The sequence below is a fragment of the Asterias rubens genome, chromosome 1 (assembly GCF_902459465.1).
Source record: "Asterias rubens chromosome 1, eAstRub1.3, whole genome shotgun sequence".
Taxonomy (NCBI): domain Eukaryota; kingdom Metazoa; phylum Echinodermata; class Asteroidea; order Forcipulatida; family Asteriidae; genus Asterias; species Asterias rubens.
In genome coordinates this window covers 3512705-3531307 of record NC_047062.1, presented here as the reverse complement: position 1 = coordinate 3531307, position 18603 = coordinate 3512705, and the positions used below count along the sequence as shown (strand labels likewise).

The 18603-nt window shown below is 38.6% G+C and overlaps 1 protein-coding gene across 1 annotated transcript; it reads right to left on the bottom strand.

Moving 5' to 3' along the window:
• Window positions 1–43: 43 nt before the first annotated feature.
• LOC117292601 (serine/threonine-protein phosphatase 5-like) lies at window positions 44–17702 on the bottom strand. Its single transcript, XM_033774716.1, has 11 exons — window positions 17552–17702; window positions 14802–14971; window positions 12259–12330; window positions 10850–10997; window positions 9779–9897; window positions 8864–9028; window positions 5898–6003; window positions 4455–4685; window positions 3679–3898; window positions 2923–3001; window positions 44–2386 (listed from the first exon to the last, which is right to left on the bottom strand). Exons 1-11 carry the CDS (start codon window positions 17691–17693, stop codon window positions 2330–2332), a joined length of 1509 nt encoding a protein of 502 aa, XP_033630607.1. The 5' UTR covers window positions 17694–17702; the 3' UTR covers window positions 44–2329.
• Window positions 17703–18603: the final 901 nt, after the last annotated feature.

The following is an 18603-nucleotide window of genomic DNA, read 5'->3' as shown; positions in this document are numbered from 1 at the left end:
CCTTCAAAGTGCATGGTAGAACACAACACAAGTATGGAAACAATTCACTTTTTACATAACTTAATTTATTGAATAAGTAGTAGTATAATATTGTCATCACATTTGATCAGTCGCCGCCAAACATTAAAGTGTCTAGTGTTTTTGAGTCGGTAAGTTTACAAATTACAAACATTGAACATTTTCTTTGTTATGACGAGCTCCCTCATTTTTTTTCACTTTTTTTTTAATAGAAAATAATACATAGTTTACAATGTTATCATTAACAACAATTCCGTGGGTCAAATTTTGAAATTGCAATTATTGATGAAAAAATAAAACAACTTTTTTTGTTAAATACATACACAGAGCAATATTTCACTTTAAAAAAAAGGTTTACCTGTAGTTGCATCAGCTGATATTACAATGTCATGTTACACGGTACAAAATATTATAATAAACATTTTGGGGATTTATATTAAAAATATTCTGTGAAAAGGAAGCAAGCTGCATCATTGGCTGGATGTGAAACTTTGCATGATTACCAACTAGACCACCGATAAAGAAAATAAATTTTGGTTTTACCCTGTGGTAGCACTGTATACTCGGTACTTTCCCCCGAGTTCTGTGATAAAACCACAGGCTAACACAGGAAGGATAAAACCAAAATAAATATTCTCTAACCCCCATACAAATTAAATCGTTGCAGTACCCCCCTGCTAAAACATAGGATTCGAACTGCCTCTAGCTACATGGGGCAAGTTCGGGCAGCGACCATTTGTCAACCACTAGTCAATATTCCATGGTTACCTATGCATGCAATACATCCTGGGTGCGAGGCAAAATCGCCCAAAGGTCAACAATTGCCAACTATAGTCCCTTGCTCAAACTTTCTCCTTGCAATCTTGTTTGGTCTAGTTGGTAAGACACTGCTCTAGAACTGCAAAGCTCATGGGTCCGAATCCAACTCGAGTCGTAGGCCTGTGATTTGTTTTCACAGAACTCAGGAAAGTACCAAGTATACACTGCTAACACACATTGGTGTATTAAAGATAAAACCAAAATTTATAGTAGCCTAGTTGCATCTTCAGTTTCAAACCAAGAGAGTACATTCAAGACAACTCCAGTCACATAAATTCTCTCCATGTCTTCTCCAACTCACTATGTATACAACACACTTTAGTGCATCCATACTTTTCATGAGAACCAAGACAGAACTTCAAATTTGTGTATATATTTATGTAGTTCCAACAGTGAGAGTGCCCTTTTGTAAAACTCCACTAGAACTTTCAATTTTCCTCATAGAAGCATCTTTTAAAACGGGGGAAAAATTGCTGTGCATCATCACGTTCAAGACGAAGACCAGTTGAAATAAGGTTTGTATAAATGCAGCTATAATTCAGCCTTGCACAAGAATTACATCAACTATCCATACATTTTTAACTGAACTGTGCCGTTTGTTACAGCCACTTGACTGTTGTGTTAGATGCATGTTCACTTGCCATCATGAGCAAAAGATTTTGTCATCGCTCACATGAGGGCTTTTCAGGATCAATAAATCGCTGGGACTTTATCCAATTAAGTCCAAAGCCATTAAGCCAAAGTAACCAGCTGTTACGAACAAGTAGCGCTGCACTCGCACATACAGAGCGACCTTCACGTGAAGTGATTACAGATCAATCTGAGCACTGTGTGAAACCACTGAACATAATAAAAATACAGGGGTGGTAATATTTTGTAAAATGGCTGCCAGTGAAGAGACGCTCTAGAAGGGAATAACTGCCAACCTGGTGAGGGAGAATGCTCAACTTGTCTTTCGACACATTCTTACTTTCAAAGGATCTTATACTGACCAGGAAGGATCCAAGTTCTCACTGGCTGACCTCTAACCTTTGACCTGTGTGTGACCACCACAATGAGCAAGTTCAAGGGAGCAAATTAACGTGACTACTGACCAGTAGCGTACATGCGCAGTGATGGTCTCACTCGTTTGAAAGCCTAGTCAACCACCGTTGCCTAGGTATAGTTAATGGCTCCCCTCTGCGCTTTATACATGTTAGCATGGAACATGCTATTTGGACCAGTGAAGAAAGCATGGTCATGAGACTGGTTCCAATTGATCGACCATAGTAGACAACAAAATGGTCGACCAGCCTGGGTTTGAGTCAAAATGGTCAACCTTTAATTAACCATGGTGCAAACCCGAACTTACTCTACGGGTAGCTGCTAGCCATTCTCTGTGAAGTCAACTGGTTGTTCTGTGAGAGGTTACTAAATGACCCCCCCCCCCCCATTGAGGGGTCAGGGGTCACTCCTTGACCTTTAACATTTCCACATTTTAGACAGTTCAGTACTACATGAATCCAAACATTGAGTTGGCGTATGCCATCGGCCGAACGTCAGGATGCGTCTGTTGGAACGAATATATATTGTAAATTTTAGTTTTGCAAAAGCTATTAGCATGTGGTAATAAGAATTTTAATGTTTAAAAGCGTGAAGAATTTGGAAAATGTAAACTTCTCTTGCCCAATTTGGTGTCATTTGCTTGCTTAGTGTAAGATACAATTTGGAAAAGCTGTTTTTTTTTACTCCTCAGAAAAACTGTCAACTCCGCTTTGAAATATTTTGGTATTTAAGTATCACCATTTAAACAAATTAGAAATAGTTAAGCTCGTTCCAGCCTACATGATGCTCTAATTACAATCAAATTTACATTTTTCAAAAGTACACAAAGACATGCTAAAAGGTCCTAATAAGAAATGATAACTAAATACTAAAACTAGGTTAACAAAAAAATTAATAAACAGATTATTTTTGTCTTCTGATTTTGTGAGCGTAGGTCAAATAAATAAACTGTCAGCATTTGAGCATGTACAGTGGAAGGTGTGTCTACCCATGCTCACACAAGTTGAACCCTGGATAAATCAAAACAAAATGGACACTTACAACAGCTTTGTAGGTGGTAAACTTTGGTTTTAGATCCGTTCCCATTGTGATGAAAGCACCTTTGTTTCCCATTGTGTCACTGAAACAGAAAAGACAAACAATTCCAGCATTTTACAACAAAAAATTACAATGAGTGACCCCAACCATCTTCTACACACCATCTGTTTGACAAACTTAACTGTAACCCCTTACAAAATTTAGTAGCAATCAAGTTACATTTAACAAACTGTTTTGTTTGGTGTTAGTCAATAATGTAAAGCAAGCGTTGATTAAAATAGATTTTCACAATTAAGCCCGGGTGTAAATTTGGCACTGAAGAAATACAGTCATATATTTGCGGTACAATAATGTGTTTCATAGTCTTATACAAGGTACTCAAGGCACTTGAACAAACAGAAACATTTCAAAACTTGTTTCTGAAAAAAGAAAATGATGGGAGTCATGAGACCAATTTTTGTTTCATTTCATTTCATCAATGGTTCATTATACAAATTTACAAATGGTGGCATCAGCCAAATTGCAAGTAAAATTACAATATCAGTATTTAAAAAAAAAAAATATAGAAAGCACAATTGCAATAGGAAAAAAATAATAAAACAAAAAATTTGAAATAATGTACAGAGAAAAATCTGTTGTCAAGCATAAAAGAAATACGTTAGAAAAGTATAATAAACAATTGTTAAAAGTTATGGACAATGTAAGACAGAACTGTTAGGGTTTTACAAGGCACATCCTAAATTCATCCCAGATACTTACCAGTAATTAGGAGCAGAGAACACTGTTATACATTTGCCGTCATGAGCGACTTCGTAGCCATCCGATTTGACCTCGTGACTTCGGATGATAAGGTCTAGGTCATTTGCTTCAAGAAACTTTTTCGTGATGTCGGGTCCGAATTGGATCCCGACTCCTCGTTTACTCGGTGCCCGCCCTTGCTGCGGCTGAGGGTCAGACCATAAAAGGTCGCACATTATGCCTGCAGTGAGAGATTAAAATAAAAAGTCATACATATTGTTTAAAGACTCTGGACACTATTGGTAATTGACAAAGACCAGTCTTCTCACTTGGTGTATATCAAAATATGCATAAAATAACAAACCTGTGAAAATTTGAACTCAATCGGTCGTCGAAGTTGCGAGATAATTATGAAAGAAAAAACACCCTTGACTCAAGAAGTTGTGTGCTTTCAGATGCTTAATTTCGAGACCTCCAAATCTAATTCTGAGGTCTCAAAATCAAATTAATGGAAAATTACTTCTTTCTCGAAAACAACATCAGCCATTTCTCACAATGTTTTATACTATCAACCTCTCCCCATTACTCGTTACCAAGATAAGGTTTTATGCTAATAATTATTTTGAGTAATTACCAATAGTGTCCACTGCCTTTAAAGTAGACACTTCAAATAGCCACATAAAGCAAATACCCACCGTAATACAATGTTTTTGCACCGAGCATTTTGTTGCAAAATCAAGGTACAGCGTTATTTGTGCACTTATGTTTGTACGAGAGGTAAAAATAAAACAGTTTACCCGAGTCTGGAGGCTGCCTGTTCCTTTCTACTTTCCTGATGTCGTCTAACGTCACGTTATCGTCGCTGAACAAACCACCATGCATGACCATGATCTTGTTGTTGATGACCTGAGCTAGTGGAAGCCAGTTATACACCTCTGTGAAGAGGTCTGCCATGTTGGCGGTGTACTTGGATTTCACCTCTCCGTAAAAACCGTACATCTGGTTCATCGTTTCACTCTCATGATTGCCTGCGAGGACAATTTCAGACAAAAAGTCAAGCAACACAAATGGATGAGAAGAAAGGATTTGGTAAGGGTTGGCGGTAGCACCTTTTGAGTAGTGTTGGTTCCGAGAAGAACAGATAGTTTCAGAACCAACACTACTCAAGAGAGATGTACACATGGTGCTACCGCCATGCAAAGTTTCAAATCCTACTTAAGAAAATATTCCATAATGATTTTTCAAACAGTTTGTCATTGTTCCATTTCCACAGTGACATATTCTTGCAAAATTAAAGGTACTTTTTGGGATTGGTTAGAGCTGACAAAATAGTTGCAGACAGTCAACCATTTACATGACAGGAGAAAATAGTGACAAACCATGTCTAGTTTTTTAGCTTATGAACCAACCAGGCTTAAATTTGGTTGAACAACCAAAACCAGATATTGAGCTTTTTGTATAGGTTTGAACACATCTTTAAACCTTGCAGTGGAATGTTCAGTTACACTGAAACAAACTGTTTTGTAAAAAGCCTTCATAAACCTTTCAGAAGCATGTAACTCCATATCACAACCCCTACTCCAATCCTTCAAATATCCCGTAAAGCAAAGCACACCCTTTTTCAACAAAACTTTGTTTGATAGCAAGTCGCACACATATATAAATTAAGTGTTTTAATAGGAAACATCTTAACTCTAACAAAATCCAACACCATATGGCAACTCAACACCCAAACTGTTGGACTCTGATTATGGTGGTATGCCCGAACTAAAGCATAATCAGTTTTCTAGTGCAGTCCTCGGTCCAACAGAATCAAATGAACAATGCGGTTGAAGTTTGATGGAGTAGGACGGTTGATCGAATGATTACCAAACGTATACATTGTGCCTTCCTTTTAACAATAAAATTAAACAATGTTTTTTTTGTTTTTTGTTAAATTACCAATCCTGGGGTGGATTTCACAAAGGTAGTCCTAACTTAGGACTAGTCCTAGGCAATGCTAAGAGATAGGACCAGTCCTAAGTTAGGATGAGTTACTGGTCCTAACTTAAGACTGGTCCTATCTCTTAGCATTGCTTAGGACTAGTCCTAAGTTAGGACTACCTTTGTGAAATCCACCCCTGTATAAACAGAGCTTTTTTTTTTTAGGTCATTATAAAAAAGGGCATTTTTTCAAACTTATCATTTAGTACAATATGGGTTGATGCATGTTGATGGATTTCCAGGGAGGCAGGACTTACCCCTTGATAAATGGAAGTGATCTGGATAGAGTAGCTTGAAACCAAACAATGTGAGGATGACTTCAACTGAAAAGGATCCCCTGTCTACAAAGTCACCGTTAAATAACTGACATTGAAGCGTTAAGGTCAACTCAAAGTTCAAACGTACACAGGTCAAAGGTTAACAAATGAGCCCAATTTCATAGAGCTGGTAAGCAGAAAACACTGGATAAATCTTTGCTAAGTGAAAAATGGGTTGGGCACCAGACCTAACAATGTTCAAAACGCGACTGAATATAACAATCAATATTTGTTGTCAACCAAGAAAGTTTCAAAGTATTTTAAAAACAGCTCATTAAAAGAATCCTTTTAAAGCCATTATACACTTGGCTCTATGAAGGCTTGGCTAAATTGACTGGAAAAAAATGTAATGCGACTGACCGTAATGCGACTGACCATGGTTTTGTCATATTAATACTTAAAAGTTCCAAGTTGCTGACCAATTATAAGTATCCAAGTATCCTGTTGGATACTCATGTATAAGAGTTGGGTGTTACATGTAGTAAAACTTTGCAAGTTTTTTAGTTTGAGGAAACTTTGAATTGTGACTAGTGTATTTAAGTTCTTTTTGTGTGATGTGACTAACCACTTTTAACGACCTTATACAAGCTTGGGCGGTTCCTTCGGTTACCCGGTTCTACCCGGTTCCAAATTGAAAACCGGACCGGCGGTTCCACTCTTCTGTGGAACCGGGTACCCGCTTTTGTCAGTTCCGATTTCAAAAGAACGAGTCCCAATTATAAAAGACTCTGTGGAGCCGATCCTGGGACGAACCGGCTCCAGAAATTGAGGCTTGATGTTGAAAACGGTGACCGCAGATACACTGTGCAAAGGCTTCAAGCCGACATGAGCATCAACTATCACATGTGGCTGCATTATTATACAACACACAGTGCACAGATGATGCATAGGCATATGCTGAGATATACAGAGTCCAAAGTCCAACCAGACAGCACGTTGTGATTGGCTGCCGATTATATCCATATTCATAAAAGCTTGTCCCATGCACAAAACACATGCACACAGTACTGTATGCGTGTACAGGCATGTACACTTCTATGTACAGAGACGGCACACTGCATGCACTACGGACGTACTGCACTACGGACATACTGCACACTACGGACGTACTGCACACTACGGACGTACTGCATTACGCACGTACTGCTGCCGGCTGGCTAAATCAAAGACTTGTATAAATGCATGGAGAATAGGTGCTCGGTGGCACGATGTCTGATTGACTTGGTGGGTATTCTGGTAATAATTTTTCTTTAAAAATAGATCGGCTCCAATTGTGTGTATGTGTGTGAGCTCCGGACCAATGTCTGATTAACTTGGTTATTTTCAGTTAAAATAGATCGGCTCAATGGTGTGTGTGTGAGCTCGGGACGAGCGGCTTATGTTTTATATAGAGTGGAACCGGGTATGTCTCAGAACCGAGCTTTTTTTTGGAACCGGAACCGAGTCCCAAATTTCTGGAACCGCCCAAGCTTAACCTTATAACATCCAGAGCACAAAAGCCACAACATTTATAATGTCATCACTTCAAAGCCTTGGGTGTCAAGTACAAATCAGTCTATAAACTTAGTGGAAATAATATCTCACATAGAGCTACCAGCACCAAGACCAAGAAATGATACAGAAAATTATAATTGCGACTGACCATGGAATTGCCCTAAAGGATGAGTGTTTCACCAGCATGGGAATGCAGTGAATACAATACAATACAATACAATACAATACAATACAATACAATACAATACAATACAATACAATACAATACAATACAATACAATACAATACACTACAACACAACACAACACAACACAACACAACACAACACAACACAACACAACACAACACAACACAACACAACACAACACAACACAACACAACACAACACAACACAACACAACACAACACAACACAACACAACACAACACAACACAACACAACACAACACAACACAACACAACACAACACAACACAACACAACACAACACAACACAACACAACACAACACAACACAACACAACACAACACAACACAACACAACACAACACAACACAACACAACACAACACAACACAACACAACACAACACAACACAACACAACACAACACAACACAACACAACACAACACAACACAACACAACACAACACAACACAACACAACACAACACAACACAACACAACACAACACAACACAACACAACACAACACAACACAACACAACACAACACAACACAACACAACACAACACAACACAACACAACACAACACAACACAACACAACACAACACAACACAACACAACACAACACAACACAACACAACACAACACAACACAACACAACACAACACAACACAACACAACACAACACAACACAACACAACACAATACAATACAATACAATACAATACAATACAAAACAATACAATACAAAACCATACAATACAATACAATACAATACAAAACCATACAATACAATACAATACAATACAAAACCATACAATACAATACAATACAATACAAAACCATACAATACAATACAATACAATACAATACAATACAATACAATACAATACAATACAATACAATACAATACAATACAATACAATACAATACAATACAATACAATACAATACAATACAATACAATACAATACAATACAATACAATACAATACAATACAATACAATACAATACAATTCAATGCAATGCAATACAATACAATGCAATGCAATACAATACAATACAATACAATACAAAAGGTTTTTATATAGCGCCATTTAATTTAGACAAACAATAGTAATGCAAATAATACAACGGATGAGCAATAAAGCAATAAACAGAGACTAAGGAAAAATATGTTTTTTATATAGATTAGCATAAAACCAGCAAATCAACTTGTTTCGGAAAGGATACATATGGATTGTCTTCTGAAGGAAGTCCATTAAGCTCGAAGATGTTTAAGAGATCGTAGAATTGCCCGTGGACGTCCCCGCATACTGTGAACTTACCTCCCTGTGGAATGGTGATGTCACATAACGACGGTAGCTTCCTAAACAATTCGTTGATTTGTACCAATATCTGAGAGAAAAAGGGAAAGTAATTTAAAGACAATTCAGAGAGATTCACCGAGGGTTGTAGTGGATGACACTTTGGAAAGTGGGAATTGACCAGTGTCAGCAAAATAAGTTTACACTGTCAAGAATTTATTTTTGTATAAATAAGCCAGACAGTTCTTTTCAGAAGGAGCATGCAAACAAGCAAAAATTCCCTGGTTACCGTGAAGTATGCTTTGCCGTGAAATTGGACCCTGCTCAAGAACGGCAAAGAAGGTGGGTTCAAATCCAACAGGAGAAATTTGCCTGTTGATTTTTGTTCACATAACTTGAGAACGTACTGAGCAAACAATGCTTACAGGGTCTACAAACTTTTTGTAGGACAAAAAACACGATGTCAACAGATTTATACTAAACTTACACCGTTTGAAGATAATGATGGTAGAAAGCTTCCCTGAAAATATTAGTTGCTGAGGTGCTGTAGTTGTTGAGAATTGAGTAAAATAATGTCATGAAAATGATTTTCGCATGTAAAAACGTATTTTCATGACATTGTTTTACTCATTTCTCAAAAACTACAGCACCTCAGCAACTAATATTTTAAGGTACGCTTTCTACTATCATTCTCTTTAAACGGTGTATCATGTAAATCTGTGGACATTGTGTTTTGTGTTACAAAAAGTACCCAAAATCCTTTAACACACACCAGTGTGTAAAGGTTAAAAACCTATTTGATTTGTTCAAACACTCGGGGAGTCACTCTACAGTTACCTACCGTGTATGCATATTTTCTGTGTAATTTCTCCTGTTTTTTCAGATGTTCTAGAAGCTCCACCATGAATTCCTTGGTTATGGTTGTTTCAAACGTCGGCCCCGTGTAATCCTCTTCTATGACTGAACGTAACAAGAACGAGATTCTTAGATTGAGAGACAAATGGGAAACATTTAAGCAACTTGGTTTCAGTTTAAAGGCACTGGACACGTTTGGTTATTTCTCAAAATATATATTGACATAAAAACTTTCTTGGTAATGGGCAACAGGGCAGAGAGTTGTTTGTGGAATGGGAGGAATATTATCGCAAGGTAAAATTTGGACTGTTCCATTTCACGAAGCGATAATATTCCTTCTATTCCACGAATTAAAGCCACTCAATATTTGTTTTATATAACTGACATATAGATCCTTGTCATTTGATGTATTTTAAAAGTATAACATTATGAAAAATCACACAAATTACTGACAACCAAAAATCATATAGCGCCGCGTAGCCGCAACAATGCACAAATCGGATCACAACCTTTTGCACAGGTGCTCCTTTGTTTTAACAGCGGCGCGGCGGCGATGTACAGCTCAAAAACATTGGGAACAAGGATGATCCTAACTGTTGAATGAGAAATGCTATTCCCCATGTGCGAATAGGTCTTTTTGATCGCCGGTGCGGATGGGAGTAATAGTGAATGTCACATGAAGTAAGTTCCACCAATCAAATGACAAGGATCTGTATGTCAGTTATATAATATAAAATATTGTGAGAAACGACTCTCTCTGAAGTAACATAGTTTTTGAGAAATTGAGGAAAGGTTAAATTCTCACTAAAATATTTGAATCTGATAAAGACTTCAAGCTTGAAGCCCTTTTTAGATTCACGTAAATCCGTTATACATGCTTTACAAGTAATTTATGTCGGACAAAAATAATTTTTGTGAAACTACAGCACCCCAGCAAGTAATACTTTCAGGTAAGCTTTCTATCATCAATTTGCCTTTTTGAGCACGAGATCCAAGGCAGTTTCTATTGTATATTTGTTCTTGATCTTGATCTCGTTACTACGCTTTGAAGTCTTACTCATATTCTCAATATCCAGGCTGTCCACGACGGACGTCTTAGCATCGTCCGTCCGTATTGCACGCTCAAAGGCTTGCCTCTTCACAATCTTGCTGCACTCTGTAAATTTTAATTTGGCGTCTTTATCGTTCGGCCTGTACTTTACAACCTGGTAAAAACACAAAATTATTATTTGTTTAGGTTAAAGGAACATAACAAAATTGGTTTTTGCTAACAAAACAGTTGCTGGCAGTGTAAGCACTTTATGTAATCCACAAAAACTGACAAACCAGTAGAAGTTTGAGATCGATTGAACAACTGGGTCACGAGAATAAAAATGAATAAAACGCTCACTGAGCGATAAACTCCATACGCGAAGTTAGATTATTTATTTCTCATCAAATATGACATTTCAGACAGATATATTATAAGGGATGTTTTCAACTATCATCATCATCATTACACTGTGTAAGTTTTATGTAAATCTGTGACCTTCACGATTTTTGTTTCTTACCAATTCTGTAACATTCCTTTAAATAATCACACTTACATGAAAAGTGTCATATGTAGTCCAATCTAAATGTAAAATTTTTCCCATGAGGGCTTAGCCAACTGGAAATAAACTGTCATTTTATATAATGTGATGCCATAAAAAAAAAACTATTGCAAATAAACAAATTGGGCTTCACGTGTCTCAAAATTCTTTTCCTTGATTAAAACTGCCAAACTTGAGCTACACAATGCAACTAGCAAACCCTTTCAGAGTTACAACTGTATGTAGAGAGAAACGATTTCATTTCAAACTCTTCAGTGTCATTTAACAAAGAATAATGGAATGTGAAGATCCAACCAGAGTAAATACAAATGATCATAAATTGACACCTTACATACACACAAAATTTATTCAAATTTACCCTGCCGCTTCCCAGGTTGTATCGTAAACTAGGGTGACTCCTTTGCACCCCAAACAAAGATATTGATAAAATAGGGAGACTCTAACATAGGGCTAGTTCAGTTGGTACAGTGACGGTGCCTCAGGGAATTCTGTCCGCCAGAGATTCGACCCCCCTAATGGGAAATTAACATGAACTGGAGGAGGATGATTCACAAGAGGGTGCTATCAGAAGTTTGTACACCGTTTGCCATATTGGGGGAACAAATCTCCGGGGGGGGGGGGTAATCCAGAGGTCAAGGGTTCAAATCCCGCTCAAGTCAATTAGTTCTTTCTTTCAACCCAAAAATAATATTTAAAACAAAATCACTAAATGACCAAGGATATTGGAGTTGAAGGCCTTCGGGCGTCAGTTTTTTGGTAAACTTGTTTAATTCCAGGCATATGTCCCTGGCTTTTGTTTTGTTTTGATTATGTTTGTATTTTGTATGTGTTTTTATGCCGAATAAATAATAGTAATAATAAAAGAAACACCTACTGTTTCATAATCCTTGACTGCCTTCTTGAATTTGCCAAGTGCCATGTTAGCTGTAGCTCGTCTGTAGTAACCCTATGGAGAAATGGTAACATACACATGTAATCCATGTAATCCAATGTAATCAACATTAAAGGCAGTGGACACTATTGGTAATTGCCAAAGACTAGCTTTCACAGTTGGCGTATCTCAACATATGCATAAAATAACAAACCTATGAAAATTTGAGCTCATATCGGTCATCGAACTTGCGAGATAATAATGAAAGAAAAAACACCCTTGTCACACGAAGTTGTGTGCGTTTAGTAGGTTGATTTCAAGACCTCAAGTTCTAAACCTGAGGTCTCGAAATCAAATTCACGGAAAATTAATGTTTTATACCATCAACCTCTCCCCATTACTCGTCACCAAGAAAGGTTTTATGCTAATAATTATTTTGAGTAATTACCAAAAGTGTCCACTGCCTTTAATCAATCTGGCCGTCTCTATCAACCCACAGCGTTCCTTTACCAATAAAGTCCACTGCCTTTAATCAATCTGGCCGTCTCTATCAACCCACAGCGTTCCTTTACCAATAAAGTCCACTGCCTTTAATCAATCTGGCCGTCTCTATCAACCCACAGCGTTCCTTTACCAATAAAGTCCACTGCCTTTAATCAATCTGGCCGTCTCTATCAACCCACAGCGTTCCTTTACCAATAAAGTCCACTGCCTTTAATCAATCTGGCCGTCTCTATCAACCCACAGCGTTCCTTTACCAATAAAGTCCACTGCCTTTAATCAATCTGGCCGTCTCTATCAACCCACAGCGTTCCTTTACCAATAAAGTCCACTGCCTTTAATCAATCTGGCCGTCTCTATCAACCCACAGCGTTCCTTTACCAATAAAGTCCACTGCCTTTAATCAATCTGGCCGTCTCTATCAACCCACAGCGTTCCTTTACCAATAAAGTCCACTGCCTTTAATCAATCTGGCCGTCTCTATCAACCCACAGCGTTCCTTTACCAATAAAGTCCACTGCCTTTAATCAATCTGGCCGTCTCTATCAACCCACAGCGTTCCTTTACCAATAAAGTCCACTGCCTTTAATCAATCTGGCCGTCTCTATCAACCCACAGCGTTCCTTTACCAATAAAGTCCACTGCCTTTAATCAATCTGGCCGTCTCTATCAACCCACAGCGTTCCTTTACCAATAAAGTCCACTGCCTTTAATCAATCTGGCCGTCTCTATCAACCCACAGCGTTCCTTTACCAATAAAGTCCACTGCCTTTAATCAATCTGGCCGTCTCTATCAACCCACAGCGTTCCTTTACCAATAAAGTCCACTGCCTTTAATCAATCTGGCCGTCTCTATCAACCCACAGCGTTCCTTTACCAATAAAGTCCACTGCCTTTGAAGTGTGCCAAAAGAAATGTTAGTTTCTTCAAAGAAGTGCCTTTCCCCAAGGAGATCACTTCTTGGTGCCTGCCCCCTTTCAAACACGACGCATTGGGCCTGTACATGAGGCACTATTCTTTGATTGGATGCTCAGGCTATTATATTACACTGGGGTGTCATGGCCGAGCGGATAAGAGCACCAAATTCTGGTGATTCTGTCCAGCGGAGTGTGGGTTCGAATCTCGGTCGTGACACTTGTGTCCCTGAGCAAGACACCTCACTATAATTGCTTCTATCCAGCCAGGGATAAATGGGTACCTGTGAGGGCAGAGTTGGTTATTGTGATTGATTAGCCTCGATTGCGCTACATATTTGGGCGGCACAGGCTGTATACTCCCCAGGGAGCTGAGATGGTTTAAGGAAGGATTTAAGGCCCAGTGACCAGGGGTAATAATGTTGAACATAAGCGCTATAATTAAGAAGACACTATTATTATTATTACACGTTTTCTGAATCTCCTGAATTTTCTGGGAAAACAAAATAGAAAATCAAGTTGGAAGAATTTTGTTCCTGTTTGCAGAAGTGCCCTTTACCTGGGAATATTGCATTTGCATTTGTGTTTTAACATTGAAATGCCTGAACCAGTGATAAGCAAAATTGTTACTTGGTAGGTTAAGACGCACATTGAAAACATTGTTTTCAACGTACGTAAATACTTTTATCCAGGACAACATTGGCGTACATTGAAAACGTAATAGTCTAGTTCAACGAACCCAAACTCTAGTGTTGTTAGAAGCAGAGTGTAGGTTCGCATCCTGGTCATAAAACTCGTGCCCTTGAGCAAATCACTTAACCATAATTGCTTTGTAAAAAGTTGGGAAGGTAGTGTATTCTGCTCTACCAGCCAGGCTCCTAGTGGATGATACCCATCATGCCTACATCCTTACCAGCTGTGAAGGGGGTAGCCCTGTTGCAGCCCAGGGGTATGTGGCACCCTGCCCTTGGTGGCTGTTGCTTTGGTTGACAGCTCAAATCAGTTGAGTAAGAGTAGCCTTCACCTTGAAGTGGCCATTTATCATTGTGATAATAGGCAACTTCTTTTAATATTTTTGTTAACCGGCACAATAAACCTTCTTTGGTTTTGATTTCTCACTTATCTTCTCACCTTGATGTAGGATCGATCAATAGCTAACGCTTCACTTGCATCTTCCAACGCCAAACCGAAGCATTCCGTCTTGAGGTACGCAAAGCTACGGTTGCCATAGTAAGCTGCCATTAACGGATTAGCCTCAATTGCTTGTGAGTAGTAGATAATAGCATTCTGGAAGTCTTGTGCTGTAAGTGCAAATATTTATAAAAACAAACGCTTTAGTTTCAGAAAGTTGGATGATGAAATACATTCAACAAAATGTTGGATTTCTTGACAATGAATGTTGAAAATTCGAATCTGAGTGGGGCGGAGCTTCAGCTGTTTGTGCACGTCACGGACTCCCCGCTGCATGTGGTGCATTCTGTATCCCTGCAACTGTGCAGCCGTAGTCTTGGTTCCAAGAGCATTGGTGTTGCGCAGTCACACAGAACCAACTAAACGCTCCGATCTATGCACGGCAAAAACTGTACACGCGGTGAGATGCGGAAATCAGAGATACAGAGCGCCCACAAACGTTTGTTTATTACAAGCGTGTACAATTTTGACATGCAAAGATCAACGTTGGTTGTGTGTGACCGCGCAACACCAATGGTCTTGGAACCAAGACTACGGCTGCAGTCGTTGACCCCGGTGACGTGCACACACAGCCGAAGCTCCGCCCCCCTCAGATTCGAATTTTCAACCTGGGAAATTTTTTACTCTTTCGCTCAGGGATCTGGTAAGTTTTTGTCCTTTTTCTTCAAATTATTTCCTCAATGGTGTTTTGAGTGATATGGTAGGATTCATTAGACATTGAGGATCAAGTACGTGTTCCTAGAATTTGTGTCATGATTTTCAAAAGTGGTAAAAATGGTGCAAATCTGCTGACTACCTGTCGAAATTGTACGTTTTTAACCATTTCGCCCTGCACAGATTGTGGAAGCTTCGTAACCCTCTGGCCTGGTGGCCGTTGGGAGGAGGGTTACGTTATCGCAACTATCTCATAACCCTCCGGTCTCTGGCCATCGGTAGGATGGAGGGTTACGATTATTGCAAATTTAGTACAGGGTTCTTAGTGCAGCAGCATCCACCAACGAGAAATGGAAAGAAAAAACAGGAAGAAGATTTAAGTTCCCCAGCGGAAGTTTCACTTTCAGGAGGAAAACCTACAAGTAGACCTTGATTTGAATTGAGCTGAAACTGAAAGATTTTTTGTAATTCGCAAATTATTAAAACAACTAGACAACAAACAAGTCAACGAAGTGTGCCTACCAGTGCAAAGTTGTGTGAGAAAAACTATTATGACATCAAATGAATTTGTGGACCCATGTATGACCATGCATCCAAAGACCATTGAATCGAAGATACAGTGCTAGGTCCAGGGACTTCATTCATCTTTGATGGCGATCAGATGGGTACCGGTCAACTCGGTCCCAAGCCAACTCGGTCCCAGTCAACTCGGTCCCAAGTCAACTCAGTCCCTAGTCAACTCGGTCCCAAGTCAACTCGGTCCCAAGTCAACTCGGTCCCAAGTCAACTTGGTCCCAAGTCAACTCAGTCGCAAGTCAACTCGGTCCCAAGTCAACTTGGTCCCAAGTCAACTCGGTCCCAAGTCAACTCGGTCCCAAGTCAACTCGGTCCCAAGTCAACTCGGTCCCAAGTCAACTCAGTCGCAAGTCAACTCGGTCCCAAGTCAACTTGGTCCCAAGTCAACTCGGTCCCAAGCCAACTCGGTCTCAAGTCAACTCGGTCCCAAGTCAACTCGGTCCCAAGTCAACTCGGTCCCAAGTCAACTCAGTGGCAAGTCAACTCGGTCCCAAGCCAACTCGGTCTCAAGTCAACTCGGTCCCAATCCAACTCGGTCCCAATCCAACTTGGTCCCAAGTCAACTCGGTCCCAAGTCAACTCGGTCCCAAGTCAACTTGGTCCCAATCCAACTCGGTCCCAAGTCAACTTTTATCCCAAGACAGGGAAGCTTGCACGGGCGGGAGGGAGGGCGGGGAGGGACCGCAACCCAAGTTATAGTTGAACAATATTATATTTGTTATTTTTTTTCGACCAAACACTAATTTCCTTAATAATAATGGTTTTAGTTTTTTAATTAGTAGGTTTTGGTTATTATTTGTTATTCTTATAATTATTAAAAAATAAAGAAAGAAAGAATTGTTTGTTCAAATTATAAAGAAAACTTTAAAGGAAATTAATGTTTGGTTAAACTAGTAAAAAAACTGTTGAAAGTTTTCTTTATAATTTAACCTGCATGGAGGTACAAATTCTACCTCCATGATTTAACCAAACATTAAGTTCCTTTCTTATAGGGCCTATTATTTAATTTTAAATGTAAGTTACTTGAAAAGAAATCAAAGAGGATTCAATTATTAAAGTTTGTCAATTAATGAATTGTTGAGAGCCATGCAGACTGGTTGAAAGCATAGAGACATTTTAAAGACATCAACAGCGTCTCTCTTTTGATATTTTGCTATTCGCGATAAACCTTATTGGTGCACACATCCCATTTCATGTACAAAATCAAAGGACATTAGGTTTTTTTCCAATTCAAAAAAAAACATACAATTACACATCCCGTCAACCATACTACCTTCATCATGACCATACGGACCGAGTTGACTTGGGACCGAGTTGACTGGGACTGAGTTGACTTGGGACCGAATTGACTCATAAGCAATCAGATTTGATAAGCTCGTCGTGTAATTTGTAAATAAACCGGTAAACGTTAACCGCACGGTCTAAAATTTCAATGAAACCCACTTTGCCGACGTACAAACCTTTAAAGAAATCATTTGCTTTATTCTTCAGCTCTTCTGCACTCGTCTTATCCTTCTCACTTATGATATCTTGGAGGGGCGTTTTCGTCTCAGAGTCGCCTTTCTCGGCACATCTCGTGTTCTCGTTCATGGTTTGCGCCATCTTGTTATTCGATAGATGGTTGCAAGACGTATGTATGTATGGTGCGCACATGTTTTATTCGAGTTATACGGGAACCAGTTTTGATGTTCTTTTTTTTTGCCAAGTGAGGGCGGTATTGCTTCTTTTACATAGAAATTTTCTATTTCTATGTTCTTTTACAACTTAAATTTCCTTCCTTTTGCAAACTTTTAATTTCAGTTTAATTTTCAAGTGTAATGTGATCCTTCTATAATTGTCAATCAATTTTACTTACAGTTAAAGACAGTGGACACTATTGGTAATTGTCAAAGACTAGTCTTCACAGTTGGTGTATCTCAACATATGCATAAAATAACAAACCTGTGAAAATTTGAGCTCAATTGGGCGTCGAAGTTGCGAGATAATAATGAAAGAAAAAAACACCCTTGTCACACGAAGTTGTGTGCTTTCTGATGCTTGATTTCGAGACCTCAAATTCTAAACTTGAGGTCTCAAAATAAAATTCGTGGAAAATTACTTCTTTCTCGAAAACTACGTCACTTCAGAGGGAGCTGTTTCTCACGACCTTTTTTACCATCTATCTCTCCCCATTACATGTAATCAAGAAAGATTTTATGATGATAAATAATAGTGTCCACTGCCTTTAAAATCTCTTACGCTCACATCTCTCCTACGATAAAGGATATGTGCAAGAAATGATACACCTTCCACAACCCGTTTTTGGCTTATTTTAGAAAACAATCACTCTTTAACAAGAAAAACACTAAAAAGTTTGAATACTTGTCAATGTAAAACCGCCTAGTGTACTTTGAATCATTCTTAACGCAAAACTTATTACTTCAAGACTAAAAATAAATTCTGAAACATTGAAACAGATTTTCCTTTTAAAATTTAATATTTTATTTTCAATATCATTTTAGTACATAACTTT

What these genes read in the sequence shown, in the direction of transcription:
- LOC117292601 (XM_033774716.1), bottom strand. Translation starts at nt 17,693, where the DNA reads ATGGCGCAAACCATGAACGAGAACACGAGATGTGCCGAGAAAGGCGAC. An exon ending in CAGTCAAGGATTATGAAACA is followed by an intron (nt 10,998 to 12,258) that starts GTAGGTGTTTCT and finishes TGTTTTTACCAG; the next exon opens with GTTGTAAAGTACAGGCCGAA. An exon ending in TTCTCTGCTCCTAATTACTG is followed by an intron (nt 3,002 to 3,678) that starts GTAAGTATCTGG and finishes TTTCTGTTTCAG; the next exon opens with TGACACAATGGGAAACAAAG.